At 57.2% G+C, this 16166-nt stretch overlaps 5 protein-coding genes across 7 annotated transcripts; 3 read left to right on the forward strand and 2 right to left on the reverse strand.

Annotated features, from left to right (window-relative positions):
* Positions 1-338: 338 nt before the first annotated feature.
* IUM83_04947 (Ribose-phosphate pyrophosphoKinase) lies at positions 339-1918 on the forward strand (the record flags this gene model as incomplete). Its single annotated transcript, XM_067929051.1, has 6 exons — positions 339-341; positions 424-815; positions 887-1019; positions 1102-1200; positions 1286-1639; positions 1730-1918. The coding sequence occupies 6 exons, from the start codon at positions 339-341 to the stop codon at positions 1916-1918; spliced, it is 1170 nt and encodes a 389-aa protein (XP_067794696.1).
* Positions 1919-2093: 175 nt separating this feature from the next.
* IUM83_04948 (ribosephosphate pyrophosphokinase) lies at positions 2094-3119 on the forward strand (the record flags this gene model as incomplete). 2 transcript variants are annotated; one of them, XM_067929053.1, is made up of 4 exons in its annotated part: positions 2094-2236; positions 2306-2378; positions 2448-2555; positions 2667-3119. In XM_067929053.1, 4 exons carry the CDS (start codon positions 2094-2096, stop codon positions 3117-3119), a joined length of 777 nt encoding a protein of 258 aa, XP_067794665.1. The 2 variants fall into 2 exon arrangements, with proteins under 2 accessions (XP_067794665.1, XP_067794666.1); XM_067929052.1 differs by having other exon boundaries at positions 2094-2146.
* Positions 3120-3353: 234 nt separating this feature from the next.
* IUM83_04949 (CAMK/CAMKL/AMPK protein kinase) lies at positions 3354-5095 on the reverse strand (the record flags this gene model as incomplete). Its single annotated transcript, XM_067929054.1, has 5 exons — positions 3354-4342; positions 4414-4511; positions 4602-4844; positions 4922-4967; positions 5080-5095. The coding sequence occupies 5 exons, from the start codon at positions 5093-5095 to the stop codon at positions 3354-3356; spliced, it is 1392 nt and encodes a 463-aa protein (XP_067794706.1).
* Positions 5096-5297: 202 nt separating this feature from the next.
* On the forward strand, positions 5298-6473 carry IUM83_04950 (Cobalamin synthesis protein; the record flags this gene model as incomplete). The annotated part of the gene is made up of 1 exon (XM_067929055.1): positions 5298-6473. The coding sequence occupies one exon, from the start codon at positions 5298-5300 to the stop codon at positions 6471-6473; it is 1176 nt and encodes a 391-aa protein (XP_067794838.1).
* Positions 6474-6555: 82 nt separating this feature from the next.
* On the reverse strand, positions 6556-15426 carry IUM83_04951 (Voltage-gated Ion Channel (VIC) Superfamily; the record flags this gene model as incomplete). Of its 2 annotated transcripts, none has more annotated exons than XM_067929057.1 (6): positions 6556-11281; positions 12530-13828; positions 13977-14197; positions 14270-14446; positions 14517-14805; positions 14882-15426. In XM_067929057.1, the coding sequence occupies 6 exons, from the start codon at positions 15424-15426 to the stop codon at positions 6556-6558; spliced, it is 7257 nt and encodes a 2418-aa protein (XP_067794839.1). The 2 variants fall into 2 exon arrangements, with proteins under 2 accessions (XP_067794839.1, XP_067794840.1); XM_067929056.1 differs by having other exon boundaries at positions 14505-14805.
* Between the last annotated feature and the right edge of the window lie 740 nt (positions 15427-16166).

Consider the following 16166-nt stretch of genomic DNA (forward strand, 5'->3'; position numbering starts at 1 on the left):
GAATTGAGGCGGTCAGTCGGTCGTTTCGTTTCGGGGCACCAACCGTTCGAGCGGCCCCCCACATACAAAGCGCTAGTCAGCACATGTCGCAGTAGTATCTTGAGGTGGCCCACACGAGTTCGTGCGCGCTCCGTAACCTGCAGGATCGCATATACTATCCATTGTACGTTAGAGTGTATCGACTGAACTATGGAGGGAAACCTTTATAATGTAGTTATGACGCGAAACGAGACTGTTTTGTATTGGGAGCATGCACGGAACGCGGTCGATGGTGTGCCGCACACCACGCAACAATTGGCTCGGCGGGTATTCCACTTGCGGATTATCAGCCGAGCGCAATGGTGGGGAAGGAGGCGCTGTGTGTGTGTGTCTCTCTCTGTGTGTTGATATCTGCAGCTGCTAACGCTGACGATCGTGCTGCAGAACCGCCTCCGAGTGCTGCGCAGCTCCACGCCGCTGGCGCTGGCCGCGGCGGGCGCGCTGGGCCTGGTGAGCGGCGGGCTCACGTCCCGCTCGGCGCTGGCGGACGCGGGCCCCGCCGTGTCCAGGGGCGCGAAGGGCGAGTGGTACCCGAACACGACCACCAAGCACTGGCACTTCTACAAGGGCAAGATGAACCCCAGCGCCGCCAAGTCCATGAAGCTCTTCAAGGTCGCGGACACGCCCATCGCCGACGAGATCGCCAACTACCTGGGCGTCCAGCTCAACGACATGGAGGTCAAGAACTTCAACGACGGAGAGACCAGCGTCGTCGTCAGGGAGAACGTGCGTGGCAAGCGCGTCTACATCGTGAGCTCCACCACCACGGTGGACAGGTGAGTCGGCGGAGACGGAGACCGAGACTTTGCGCTGGAGCTGACGCTGCTGATGCTGTTGTTGATATCAGGCTGATGGAGCTGCTGCTGTCCATCTCGGCCATGCGCCGCGCCTCGGCCAAGAGCATCACGGCCGTGATCCCGTTCTACGGCTACGCGCGCATGGATCTGATGCACAAGGGGCGCGAGCCGATTGCTGCCGCGGTACGGCTGCAGATTCGGTCATGGCGGCGGAAATGCAGTGCTGACTGTTGCTGTCGTTGCGTTTGTTGTTTTGGCCATGCAGGACATTGCCCGCATGCTCGAGACTATGGGCGTGGACCATGTTGTGTCCGTGGACCTGCACAGTGCGCAGATCGAGGGCTTTTTCAAGCCGCAGATCCCGGTACGGTGGCGTGATTGGTGCTTGTTGATCAACTGCCGCTTCAATGCGTGCTCACAAGCACTCTCCTTTTTGCCATGTCGAATAGGTTGACAACCTCCAGGCCTTCCCAGTGGGCGCTGTGTACTTCTCGGAGCAGAACCTGGGTGACCCGATCGTGGTGGCGCCTCACTCTGCCGCTGTGAACCGTGCCGCCATGTTCCGTGACACGCTCTCGCGAACGATTGACGAGTTCGTTCCGCTTGCGTTTGTGATCCGCAAGCATCGGCTTGACGAAGACGAGCCTGGCGAGCTAGTCGGCGACGTGAAGGGCAAGGACTGCATCGTCGTGGACACTCTGGTGGACACTGGCTCCACGCTGGTGAAGACCGCGAAGGTGCTGAAGGCCAACGGCGCCAAGACCGTGTCGGCCTTCGCAGTGCACGCTCGTTACTCCGCTCGCGTACGTTGGGATATAGCTGGGCTTGTTAGTGTACGATGCAGTGACGGCTAACGTCTGTAAATTGTGACTCGGTTGTGCGATTCCCCGCAGGCCATGGAAACGCTGCAGAACTGCAAGGAGCTGGACAAGCTGGTGACCACCAACACGATCCCCGTGCACCTGGACTCGGACGAGGTCTCGCCCAAGATCGTGACGCTGTCGGTGGCCCCTTTCATCGCCGAGGTCATCTCGTGCATCCACACGAAGAGCTCCATCATCCAGGTGTCCAAGACCAAGTAGGGCAATAGCAGCGGGACAGAGCGCGTCGTACCGGTCCTTTCTATTGACCAAAACTAGTTTCCTCCAATGAACGTCCACTATCGTCCATTTTCTGTCCCGTCAAGTTCCCATTTCGCAACACCGACCGACACGCAGAGAGAGAGAGAGAGAGCTCTTCGACTGCTGCGCTGGCACCATGATGGCCGAGGACAAGAAGCCGCAGGAGGAGCTGGAGTTCATCAGCGTGGAGCCCGAGGCGCGGGCGGCCGGCACTTCGGCCGCGAAAGAAGCGGAGGCCAAGGCGGCCGCCAGCCCCAAAGCCAGCGACAAGGAGGCGCTGTACGTGGCAGCAGGGGGGCGCTCCCTCGTTCTGCTCGGTGTCTGACTAGATTTCGGTGTGCTGCGCAGCCTCACGTCCATGCGGAAGGTGGTGACGGGTGCCAAGCACCCAGTGGCGGCCTTCTTCCACCTGCTCTTCAAGGTGCGGCCGAGCAATGGGCGCCTCCACCGACTGGCTAGCTGCTGACCTGTAGGGACGTTGCTACTGTAGGGTCTGGCGCTGTTCCTGTACATGTTCGGCAGCATCTTCATCAGCAACTTCGTCTTCATCTTCGTGGTGTGCATCCTGTTGCTGGCCTTCGACTTCTGGACGGTCAAGGTGCGTGTCAACCAGGAGGAGGAGCATCTTTCGCCGTGTCTCCTTGGCTGACTCTTGTTCTTGTTGTTCTTGTTGTTGCTCTTGCTGTGCCGCTGTTGCTGCGCTGTGCAGAACGTGACGGGTCGGTTGCTCGTGGGTCTGCGCTGGTGGAACAAGATCAATGAGGACGGGACGAGCGAGTGGGTCTTCGAGTCGCACGAGGACATGACGGAGATCGACCCGCTGGACTCGCGCGTCTTCTGGACGGGCCTCTACGGCGCGCCGGCGCTCTGGGTCATGCTGCTCATTGTTGCCGTACTCAAGTTCAACGTCGAGTGGGCGCTGATCGTGGTGGTCGCCGTGGCGCTGAGCGGCGCCAACATCATCGGCTACACACGGTGCAAGAAGGACGCCAAGCAAAAGATGCAGTCGCTGATGTCCCAGGGAGCCCTGGGCGCCTTCAGCTCGTCCGCTGGCTCGTCCATCATGTCCACTATTGGCGGTCTGGCCCTTGGCGGAGGTCTCGGTAGCGCACTTGGCGGTGGAGCTGCACAGAAGCCCACCAAGTCCGAAGTCGTCGTCTAAATTGCATTGTACACACGTCGTTGCCACGTCAAGAGGAAAGCAGACGCGATGTCTGTCACCACTAAGATCAACATGGCGAATTGAGCAATAGTCAATAGCGATTCGTATGTGTATTCTCCCCGTAGAACATGAAAGATGAAAAGAGAAATCCTAGAGATCCCTGCACTGGTCTCTCTCGTGCTGCCAACGCGTCAGCACTACGAATACTTGCTACCATTTCGAGCAACGCCACACTTAGCTGCTGCCAGCCGCAATCAGATCCTTCATCTGCTCGTTCAACTGCGTGTAGAACTTGTGGTACTCGAAGATATCGCCCTTGCCACGACGCACCTCCACCAAATGGAGGCTGTCTGCGAGCATGAAGATCTGGATCACAACGCCGACGGCACCCTTGGGTGTCTGCAACACAGCCTTCACCTTGGACGAGTTCTCCACGTTGATCTCGCAGTGGAGGCTCTCCAAGTGGCCCGTTAGGCGAGTCATGATGCTCGCCGCCGGGATAGTTGACGTGAACTGCGTCGACCGCTTCACCCGCTTCTCGTCATTGCTCTGGAACATGCGGTTCAGAGCCATGCCGCCACACATGTTGATCAGGTCGAATGCGTTCATCACCTTCAGGCCGCCGTCCGGCTTCTCCTTCTTGCCCGAGTTAATCTCGTCCTGGTGCTCCAGGATAGCCGCGTCCAGGTCGGCCTGGCTGGGCTTGATAGTCATGTGATCGAGGGGGCTCGGCACCGGAGCAGCCGCCAACTCCGCGCTAATCGTGCCCGGCCCAGCAGCCGGGGCAACCTGCTCGTCCGAGCCGTTCGCGTTCACAAACCACTCATCACGCAGGATCTCCTTGATGGTAATTCGCGTCTCCGGATCAGGCACGAGAATGCGGTTCAGCAGCGCTTTGACGCGCGGGGTGAACCAGCTCGGGTACGAGAACTCGGCCTTCTGAATCTTGCGGAACAGCGCCGACATCGTCGGCTCATCGAACGGCAAGAATCCAGCCAGCAGCACATACAGGATAACGCCCATGGACCACACATCGGCGGCGCGACCGTCGTAGCCCTTGTCGGCCAGGACTTCAGGAGCCACGTAGTTGGGCGTTCCGCACGTCGTGTGCAGCAGCGATGCGCGCGAGCTCTCGGGGCCGTCCGGGCCGCCGCCCTCGTACAGCGCCGAGAGACCAAAGTCCGAGATCTTCAGGTCTCCATTCTCGTCCAGCAGCAAGTTCTCTGCGTTGACAAGTCACGGTCAATCAATCAATCTGCTGTGCACTCACACAATTAAGTAAGAGACAACGCACCAGGCTTGAGGTCGCGATGGCAGACGCCGTTCTCGTGGCAGTACTGCACGCCGTCCACGAGCTGGCGGAAGTAGAAGCGCGCAGTCTCCTCGCTGAACCTGCAGCACCGCAACAGATCGCCCAAATGAGTCAGCACAAAGGGGGATCCTGCACCATCTCGTGCACCGCCGAAAGATTAATGCACGCGCCTTCCTTCGCTCACGATCTTGTCGAAGAGCTCGCCGCCCGTGATGAGCTCCAGCACGATGAAGATCTTGGTGCGGCTGGCCAGCACCTCCTTGAGCACCACCACGTGCTTGTGGCGCACCATCTTCATGATGGAGATCTCCTTCTTGATCTGCGCGCCCATGTTCTGCTTCTGGATCTTCTCCTTGTCCAGCACCTTGATGGCCACGCGCTCGTCCGTCTCCGTGTTCACCGCATACTTGACTCTGCGCGCAGCAACTCCATTAGAACCTGCGCCCTCCACACGGCGATACTCGCTTCCAGAGGGCGGACCACGACTCACTTTCCGAAGGTTCCTTCGCCCAGCGTCTTGCCGATCTCGTACTTCCCTGTGAGGCCACACAGCGCGCGCGTCAGAGCCCGCAAACAGCGCGCAGAGCACGCAATACACGCAGAGAGCGAGAGAGAGACGCGCTTGGCACTGCAGCGCCAGCCACGTACCGACTTTCTTGACCATCGTGGGCCGCTCCCTCTTATCAGATCCGCTCGCTTCTCCCTCTTTGGCGTTTGCGGAGCTTTTCGGGATTTTCGTTTCGTGGTGTGGCGCACACGAGTGCCACACCAACGTTTACGCTCCCTTCCACCCCTGCTAAGTGCGACATGCCCACCCAGAGGACCATCACTCCGAATTCCGCACTCGAGCGCATCAAGAGCTCACGATGGAGGACGCGCCGCCCGCGCTCGAAGCAGCTTCTGCTTCTGCCGCTGCCGCTGCGTCTGCGCCGCTGATCCCCGTGACGATCCTGTCGGGCTTCCTGGGCGCGGGCAAGACGACGCTGCTCAAGTACATCCTGCAGGCGCAGCACGGCAAGCGCATCGCCGTGATCGAGAACGAGTTCGGCGAGGAGGTGGGCGTCGAGAGCCTCGTGGCCAAGGACGGCGCCGGCGACGTGATGGACGGCTTCTACGAGCTCAGCAACGGCTGCGTGTGCTGCTCCGTGCGCAGCGACCTGGTGAACACGCTGGAGAAGCTGCTGGAGCGCCGCGACCGCTTCGACTACATCCTCGTGGAGACCACGGGCATGGCCGACCCGGGCAAGGTGGCCAGCATCTTCTGGGTGGACGACGAGCTGGAGGGCCGCATCTTCCTGGACGGCATCGTCACGCTCGTGGACGCGCCAAGGCTCGACTTCCACCTCGACCACCCGGACACGCAGCGCGAGGCGGCGGCCCAGCTGGCCTACGCGGACCGCGTGCTGCTCAACAAGGGCGACCTGGTGCAGGACCCGGACAGGAGGCGGCAGATCGAGCACAGAGCCAGGCAGGTCAACGGCGTGGCCAGCGTGCGCTGGACCGAGCGCTCCATCGTCGACCTGGACGACATCCTCAACATCAAGAGCTTCACCACGAGCAGGGCCGAGCAGGTGGAGCAGGAGCTGCACGCGCTGCTGGTTGCCAGAGAGCAGCAGCAGAGGGACCACGACCACGAGAACTGTGGCGACGAGCGGCACGACCACGCCACGCACACCGGTGGCATGCAGACCACGTGCGTGCGCGTTCGAGACGGCCCGCTGGACCAGGACAAACTGGAGAGGTGGCTCGGAGAGCTGCTCTGGGGACAGGACGAAGAGGAGATCACAACGGGATCAGATGCTGCGAAGCATCAGAAGCTTTTCCGTGTGAAAGGTGTTGTGGCAGTATCAGGCGAGCCTAACAAGTTTATTCTGCAGGCTGTGCACGAGCTGTTCGAGGTGTACGCGTCAGAAGAACGCTGGAAGGAAGGCGAACTCAGTGAGAAAGGAGGTCGCGTCACGCAGGTGGTCTTCATCGGCCTCCACTTGCGTAAGGACGAGTTGGAGGCAGGCCTGCGCGGGTGCGTCGTCGACGATAACTAGATACTGGTCGGAGTTGCACGGGTGCATTGAAGTAGATTCGTTTTATCAATGTGCACGCGTGTGCTACTCCTGCTTGTGATGATTAGATGTAGGGTTTTCTATGACTGCTCCGCTTGCTGCTGTCTGACTTCTCCGTCATTGACAAGTTGCTGCGGTGGGTGTTGAGGTCGGCAGCCATGATAGGCAACGTCTCCTGGAACTGCGTCGCCGATTGCAAGTGTTTCATGTCCAGCGTCCCTCGTGTGGCAATAAGTCGAATCAGCTTCTCAAACACCTTCATACACGAGGACGGCGTTGAGATCGTCACGAGCCCCATTTCCTGGCCTGGCTTGAAGCAGGAGACTGTCCATGGTTCGTTCACTGGTCCATCACTGTCGCTGTCCGCTGCCTTGAACGCCAGAGCTTCGTCAAGCCAAAGCTTCCGTCGAGCGTCCAGGATCCGGAACAGCTCTACACCCCAGTCGTTTTCGGCGCTCGCTGTGTCCTCTTTGGTCGACGTTGCATCCATCAACCGCGTGCGCTTGTAGAGCTCTCGATACCCTTCAACAGCAATGCTCAACGCAGCCTGGAAAATTGGCCGTGAAAGAATCACTTCCAACAACGATTCAGAGCTGAGCGACAGCAAGTCACATGCACATACAGTCTTGACTGTGCACACTCCGACAGAATATCCCAGCAGACCGTGCTCCCCGAAGAAGTCTCCCTTCTTGTAGTGCTGGTCGGATCGAATCGAGTGTTCTGGGCGATCAGCGCTGGTGGTAGCAATTAAGTGGCCTTTGACGACGAAGTACATCTCGTTCGAGACTCTTCCTTCCACTAGTACGCATTCGTCGCGAGGGTAGCCTTCGTACTTGAGATGCTGGGCGATTGAACGTGTAAGTGCTTCCACGTCTCGGTCGTGAGGGTGAGCAGTGGCAAAAGGCCGGAAAACGCTATTGATGAAAGCACGCAATGGTAAGTTGGCGATGTGCAGGATCGACTCCGTCCGAATGACTAGCGGAATCTCATCGAAGATAGCCTGGTAGTTCACGCCTCGGTGAGAGCTCCATAACGACGACAAAAATGCGTGACACCGAGCACGCAGCTTCCCTGTAATGTGCCAGCGCTCCAGGTATAACTCCACTGCAATATGATTCTTTCGGAATTCCACTTCATTACTAATGTACGAGATGTAGAGGTTTGCCATTTCCCCGATCATGAATGCCATCGTCACGAGGCCGACAAAGTCTACGAAAAGGGTGAATAGGTAGTCGGTGTGGTCACTTGGTTCGAAGACTTTTCCTTTCTTGATGAAAGCGGTGGAAGCGAAGAATAACCCACGCAGGAATCGAAGCATGAGTAAGTCCAAGGATGGGTCCGTCCAGGAAATGCTCAGTGCGCTACGTGGCGGAGACCAATTGTCCCAGCAACTCTCACTTCCTGCCGTATCCGAGCTGACTGTAGCTGATGCTAAGGAAAAATAGGCGCACGCACACCAGTGCAAGAGAACGAAGAACAAGACCCAGAGTGTCCAAAAGCGGTACTTCTCGTACGCCACGCTGCGCCGGTTGATCTCCTTCATGTAATGCGGGAAGTTGAAAAGCTTCAGGCATCGATTCATGCACAGCAGTGGCGATTGATAAAAGTCCGACAAAAAGTGATCGATCGGGATAGCTGCCACAATATCGATCCACAGACGCTCCTTCTGATACGCATCGCGCTGTTTGCTTTCGTAGAGCTCCATAGACTCGAGGCCATCCTTCAGGTTCCAGTGCACCCAGATATCCCAGCCGAACAGAACTTCACATGTCAACTCGATGACTCGTGCGGCGATAGGGAACGGACCCAAACGCTCCAGCGCGTCAAATGAGTTTCGGTACGGAATGGCGAGTGCCATGTAGATCGTGCTCGCGGCAATTATCTTGAGCCATTGGATATGAAATGCGCTCTGCGCATCGGTACACTGCAAAAGCATGTCGACCCAAAGCACAGACTTCTTCCTTGAACTTATCTGCAAGACCGCCATGTTGGTTGACGCTGAACGCTGTGCCTTGTAGGACGAGAAAAAGGAGCCTGCGCTCTTCAGTGCGGTTATGCCTACAGGTCTCGTGCTCGTGTTACGTTGTCGTAGTGGTCCAGAGGTAGTTCGTTCCGAGAAACTGCCTACCGAACTCCTCATTGACCTGTTGCGATCGTTATTAGCTTGACCTATGTTCGCACTGTCACCAAGAACGTCGACATGGTTCAGCATGTTTTTCGTGGTATTCGCAGCGATATCAAGCTGCTCCTCCATGTAGAGATTTCTCAAAAGCTGCTGTTCCTGCTGGATGTTGACAATTTTGAGTACCTTGCGCTTCCAGTCTGGATACCTTTCAAATACGAGCTCGAGCGACCGCCTTGAAAGTTTGTAGAGGACACAGGATGTTTTCGAACGAGCATGAGCACTGCGAGGCTTACTCGTGAACAAAGAGACCTCGCCAAAATACGAGCCGCTAGTAAGCTCGTTCACTTTTTTCAGCTGGCCCTTGGCCTGCAGCTTTGACGGGTCCAGGGTGGGGAAGACTGTACGGAACGAAGACCGAGAAGGAGAACCCAGCGAAAACAGTTTCATGTCATTTGACTGGCGGCGTTGCAGCGTTTCGAGCGGCACCAAGACTTCCACAATTCCGGTGAATACGAAAAACATATCGCTTCCTTCTTCACCCAACCGGAAAACGTACTGGTCTTTGACAGTGAGAGCCTGAACGAACTGAGCGACTAACATCCGCGTCACAGATCCCTCCATACCGGCAAGGAAACCAACTTTCACGATCATGGGCTGTAGGTGAACAAGTCGAATTTCGGTGAGAAGGGATGGTGGCAAGCAGCGCTCCAAGAGATACTCCTGAGTGATCGTATGATATCGCTGGAAGAAGAAATAAGTCTTGAGTTGCTCTTCTATTGCGAGCGGGAGGTGGAAGTGTCCGAGCAACAACCTCAGACAGCTGAGCTTGGCATTGAACTCGCGCGAGTCAGCATCTACAAGCTCCACCACATCCGATATATTTCCTATCACGAAAGCAAAAAGGAAGGCGCCTCCAAGTAGTACTACGACGGTGAAGAAACACTGTTCCACTGATTTCGGCAGTTCTCCGGAATTCGAGTGCGACATTATGCCGAAGGACCAGAACAACAATGCCGAGTATTGTGTTCCTGGATCTGCTTTTGTGAGAGATGGCGATGGCATCCACGCGTTTTGAAAGCCCGGGTCTTTGAAGTTAAGCCAGATGCAGCCAAACAAGTGGGACATAACGAGTGACACGATAACCAGCTTCGCCAACCGCAACTGCACGGTGCGGTTGAGATACTTACTTTCAAGCTTCGCGAATATAATAGGAGCACGAAATAAGCGCAGCAACTTATTGACACTAAAAAGTTCATATCGATGCGCGGAACCCAGCATCCAATTCACGACATATAGCGGGAAAAGTGCGAGAGCTGCACAGTAACAACGATGCGAACGAAAGAAACGCTTCCGAATCGCCACGAGATCCATGATTTTGTTGCCATACTCATAGTAGCCCAGACGCGACTGGAAGTAAAAGTCAAGCGCGAAGAAAATCTCAATAATCACAGCAACGACCTCCGAATTGATCACGTGGCTGCTCTCGACTCCCGTTGTAATGTCTTCAACGACTTTCAAATACAATGCAATGATCAGACAAAAAGTCCAAAGTTCCCACACTGCTGCGATGTTTTCATCCGGGTCGAATATGACATCATCGAGGTCCAGATACCGCAGCACTTTCATCTCATATGTCAATGGTTTAGATACAGGCATTGGACGCAGGGCTCCACTAGAAGAACGTTCACGCGTACTGTTGTAGTCATGCTGTGCACGGGGCAGCTTCGCCCCTTCCAACCGCTTCTCCAGTGCTCGAAGCGCCATCGAAAAGGAGGGGAAAACCTTGTGCATCCCATTCAAATTCTCTCTCGATATGAAAATGAGGATACAACCACTTGCTGCTGTCACGCGCTCAGCGTAGCTCACAGACGTCTCACTGAGATTTAGCGCGGCAGTGCCAATAAACCCTCCCTTTACAAGTGTTCGAGGCATGCCGCCATTAACGATGACGATGAGCTCGCCCTCAAGCAGGAAAAATAGACCACTGGCGTAGTCCCCCTGCCGGTAGATAATTTCACCTTGCCCGTAAAGGATGAAGCGAATATTGTCGATGAACACCTGCTCCAGTGCATCCAGACACGGTCGTACATCGGCAAGCAACGATAGCGTCCGTAGTGCGGGCTGGCACATGCTACGCACCACCGGTCGTTTGATAGCCTCGGGTAGCTCACTTAGCAGCTCGCTTGCAATGGCACCACGGTGGCAAGACCACCAAAACTCCAAGAAAGATTTCGCACGCTGGTGAACTGCGGTAGGTGCAGTTTGTGAATTGATAAACTGCTGAACCCGCGTACGTGTCACCAGAAACTCCTTTTGCTCAAAGGCTGACGCGGTGAGTCTCTTCTGAACGCTATCAATCATCAATGCCAACGAAAAAAAGCCGCACAGCATCAAAACCAGCGTGGCCGAGTACTGCAACGCAGACGAAGGTTCGACCGTCTTGCCCAGCGTCGTGAGCATCGTGGCTCCAAAGTAAAGCGAGCGCATATACTGCATACTGGCTATGTTTCGCACTTCCGCGTCGGTGAGTGATACGTTGGTCGAACCCCCTGTGTAGTACGGTACTCCGTTAGGGTCAACGTAGCGGCGCAACTCCAGTTCACTTGATGGTAGCCACGGGTGCTCGTTGTCGCTCGTACTGCCAAAGCCTTCAACGTACGTGAAGCTGAAATATAGACACGTCACAATGTGCAACAGCAGCAAATACGCGATTCCAGCACATACCAACCACCAAGTGTTGCTGAGCCGAAAGGCGTTTTCCCATTCCCTCAAGTGGCCTCGAATATGCCAGACCCGTAGCAGCCGTGGAAGTCGCAGCAACGCCGGGTGTGTTGTCAATATCGGTGCAGCGCTGAGAGGTACCATTAGGCGGTATGGTAGTAGGCAAAGTAAGTCTGGAATGAATGAACCACTCAAGTAGTGCTTCGCCGTGAGCGAATTCAGCACAATCTTCTTACGGCCCGCGGTGTAGGTCAAGTGGAAGTTCAAGTATATATCAAATACTAACAGGATATCCAGCATGGCAAACGTAGTGTTTACGCTGGCCTGAGTGCTAGGACGATCCAATACAGGGAATGCAAGCAAGAGCGGTGCGACGAACCAGTTCGCTGCCAAGTGAACCTGCAGCGCAATCAGCCAGTACATCCGCCACATTGCGGTGTGATCGATCACCCTCTGCATCAGAAGCCGTGATAGCAGTTTAGACAATATGTCGCCCGCTTGGAACTGTGTTGCACGTCGCCGTGCCAGATTGTCATAAAACCCTTGCATGCTATCTCCATGGTTACCATTTGTACTCTTCACACTCAAAGCACGGTGAGGCCACAAGTTCACCCCCGACGATAATCGGCGAGCGTATGCTGACTGACTGCGTATCATCTTCCCGGTGGGGCTCTTCTTCGGGGCGACCTTGGGCGGTAGCAAAATAGGTGTGGGCTGGAAATTGATAGCTCGCTTCTCGCTCACGGAGATGGTACCCCCATCGTACTCGGCGTGCCGTGAAGCAGACACGACTCGTGTAGATTTGCTTCGCCGTAAACTTACCGCCCTCTTAGCTCGATCGCGTAGTGATCGACGCTGTATTTTCACCGGCGATGAAGTAGACAGTTGATACAACGTAGTGAGCATGAACTCTTCGGCTTCTTGTCCTTGTGCGGCTCTTGCATCTCTCTCGTTGACCATCTCGTCGATCGCTGCAGCTATCTGGGCAGCGTAGTGTGGGTAGCCTTCGAGCACACGCTCAATGTGGAAGCGGGACAGACGATAAAGAGTACAATACGAAGTGGTCACGACCGCCGCAGATCTCGGTCGCTTCGAGAACACCGATATTTCTCCGAAGAAGGCTCCTACACGAAGCTCGCGAACTTTCACACCGTTCACCAGAATGTGCAGCACACCGGAGTTCACAACGTACATGTAGTCCCCTCGGTCGCCAGCCTCAAAGAGCGTGACATGCGCTGGGAAGCTGGTCATCTCTAGCAGACTTGTGAGCGCGACAATGAATTGCTGGTTGCAATCGCGGAACAGCGGGATCCGACCGACCATGTCCTTCAGAAGCTCCACCTGGATATCCTTCGTGATAGACGGACACAGCAGTTTGACGACCTCGCGGTCGTTCGACTCGGCGTCCGTGTAGTGGCGCTTGAGGTACTCGACAGCCTGCACCTGCAGCGACTCGGGTACGTGGTGGAAGGTAAGAAGGTGGCGCAATTGGTTGATTCGTGCCTGTGCCAGAACAGTTTGATTGCTTTCCGACTTTGACAGCATGAACAAGGTTGCGCTGGAGTAAATGAACAGCATAAACCCCAGCAATACAGCAGCGAGCGTGAACGCGAACTCCGTGTTGCCGCGGGGCAAGGCCCCCTCAAAGGACCCGGTAAGCAGCCCCACACTCCAGAACAACGCGCCAACGTACTGGGTAGCCAAGGGCTTACTCCCCAGCGCTGCTGAGGGCAACCAAGGGTTTGAGGCGTCTGCAACACCACTCTTCCAGCCCATAGCAAATCGACAGCACGCTATGAAGTGAGCCACGAATGCCGTAGCGACTAGCACCTTGAACAGCTTGAGAGCGCGGAAGTACTTCGCGTACACGTCGTCCAGGTTGGAGAAGTAGCCAGGCAAGCGCCAAACGCGCAGGACTTTGTGGAACTCGTACCATCCAGGCCAGCAAGCTGTCTCGGAAGTAGTCGAAGGAACAGGGACCATAGGCGTAGGCAGGATTATCGACAGCGGTATGATGGCCACGACGTCGAGCAAGAAGCCGAATGACTTGAGGTACTTGGCTCGCACCTTGCGCGTGTCTCGGTGGATGTTGCCGGCCTCATAAAACCCCGTGTTCAGCTTGACGTAAAAGTCCGCGAGGAAGAGCACTTCCGCCGCGTAGAAGGCACGGAACGCCACCGTCGACGTCGGCAGAGCAAACTTGACTGCGAACGTCGAAGCGAAAGGCAGCAAGAAAGCCTCGTACAGCAGACAGCCAAATAGAATCTGGTGCCAGCTCTTGAGCAGCCCGGAGTGGGGGTCGAAAGCGTTGCGTAGTTCGTTCACATACCCGTAGAAGCTTGCACCCCCACTCCCATCCCGTTGCAACTGTAACGAGTCGCGGCGAATGCGTTGGTGGCTTGGTCGGCGTGCCATCACGGGAGCAGGTACGGGGCTGCACTTGCTGAGGCTCAAGGAGGCGCGGGGTCTACTACGAATGGACGGCCAGAGTCTAACAGGGAAACCGCCATATCCAGCAGCACAGCAATCAACACGAATGGAGACACCAAACACAGCGAGTTACAGGACGGGAAGATCTTCATAATAATCCACCCCAGCGTTGTGGTCATAACGACGGCGTCTGCTGTGTTGATGCGGACCTCGATCGTGGAGGCGCGACGACGACAACCGAGATGTCGTTCCCCCCGCTTTGCACCTTCTTCTGCTGTTGCTGTTGCTTCTTCATCTGCAGCATGCGCTCGCGGATTCCCGACTTGGCGTGCCCAGGCTTGGGGGTCTTGCGGATCTCCGACGCCTTCAGCACGTCCAGTTGGGCGGTGCCGCTCAGCTTCTCCTTGACCAGCGCGACGAACGCCTCGTTCTGTCACAAGAAACGATCAGTTAACATGGACAGCTCAGTACACACGAGTGCCACCAACTAGCGTTGCATTACCCCGAGGACCCGCCGCGTGTGCTGGCAACTGCGGCGCGTGGCTGCCTTGCACTCCACCACTTTGCAGTTGAGGAAGGCGGCCATCTCGTCGAAGAACGAGCCGCGCGTCTCCAGCACGAACGTGCGCAGCAGCTCGCGGTCCATCCGGATGACGCACTTGGTCACGTACAAGCCCGCCTGCGTGTACTCCCGAGCGTCAGATCAAAAACACGCAGCACCGTGCGCCGCCACGTACCACGCTGACAACCTGCGCGTTCTTCTCCGCCGTGCTGGTGGCCAGCAGCGGCCGCAGGAACTGCTCGTCCTTGCCCGCCGCGAGCGCCGTGTCCAGCACGTGCCTGGCCAGGTCCCGGAGGAACTGCTTCTCGGAGCACGCGCGGTTCAGCAGCACGGGGACCACGTCGTCGAAGCGCGCGGCCGTCTCGGCCTTGAGCCCGAGCACCAGGTCCTGCACGCACAGCAGCGCGTTCCTGGCCACGGCCGAGCGCAGACTCGACGCCGCCGGCAGCACCAGCGTCAGCAGCGCGCCGTCCTCCCTGTCCACAACAGCAACAGACTCGTCAGCAGCTCTGACAGCAAGACAGACAGACAGAGGAGCCTCCGTCGACTCACAGCAGCTGCCGGGCCTGGTCCTGGTGGTGCTGGGCGAGGCGGCGCAGCGAGTCCAGCGCCGCGAACTCGCGGCCCCACGCCACGTCCGCGTCCTCGGCAGCATGTTGCTGCTGTTGCAGGTGCTGGGCCTTAAGTTGCAGCAGCTCGCGGAGCGTCTGGGCCTCGGCGGCGGCGTCCGCGCTCGCCAGCAGCTCGTCGCGCGTCTTGACCTCCACGAGGAAGAGCTCGCCCTCGGGGGCGCCGTCCAGCTGCTGCTCTTCAAGTGTAGGCTGCTCCTGCTCCTGCTCCTGCTCTTGCTGCTGCTCCTGCTCCTCAGCCGTGGCGCGCCGCTTCTTGACGACGGGCGCCACGCCCAGACACGGCGCCGCGTGCTGCTGGATGGTCTCCTCGCGCGGCTGGCTGCGCTTGCGCGTGGGCGGCGGCGGCGGGGACACGGGCGCCATCACGCAGCGCCGCAGAGCCGCGCGCAGCAGAGTCACCCACGTCGCCAGTCTGGCCGGCGAGTCTCCCGCAGCCGCAGCGTCCGACGCGCTCGTGGCGCGCAGGACGGTGGGGATGGCGGAGTGCTGCGCCCAATGCTGACTACCTGGCGTCGAGCCAACTTTTGTGTCGGCCGTCAAAACGGGCGTGGTGGACGGTCTCTGGCGCGGGTATGGACTTTCTGTCCGGGCGTATATTGCGTCTGCGGTTCATTCGGTCGAACGGTCGAACGCTATGATGCCAGTTTGCTGCTTATGCTGTCCACTGACGCATTCAGCGTGGACGTTTACCAGAGCTGCCCTATGCTGGGCTGCGAAGGCTGTTGCCAGCACTGCAAGTTAGAAGATAAAGTGGTTAGTATTCGCATTCCCTACGCATGCTAGTCGTTGTTTTAAGGTAGTCCTCACCAGCGTAGTTGAATCCGTTCTTGACGAGGTCACGCCAGCAATCCAGGACATTGTCAGCCGAACCATACTTTTCTCCGAAGGCCGCCGCACCATACCATACGCACGACGGCCCGCGAACACACCAGCCTTTCCGGGAATCAACAATCTCAAGCGTTGTCATCATTAAACATGTTTTGCCCAGCAACGTGGACGCCTTGTTACAGTTCGCAATGACGCCAAACATGTAGCTTACAAAGTACTGCTATCCTCAAGATTGGTCAGTCTCATCGTGGCGCAATTGAAGTGAACGGTTGTGCGTGTCGGGCACTAGCGTACAGTCGCCGCTGAAGTCGTGGCCCGCTTTGATTGAGTGGCGCCGCATGCCAATCACCGCCGCGCTGGGTGTCGCCGTGTTTTGC

Source organism: Phytophthora cinnamomi (assembly GCF_018691715.1).
Source record: "Phytophthora cinnamomi strain GKB4 chromosome Unknown Contig23, whole genome shotgun sequence".
NCBI lineage: Eukaryota > Oomycota > Peronosporomycetes > Peronosporales > Peronosporaceae > Phytophthora > Phytophthora cinnamomi.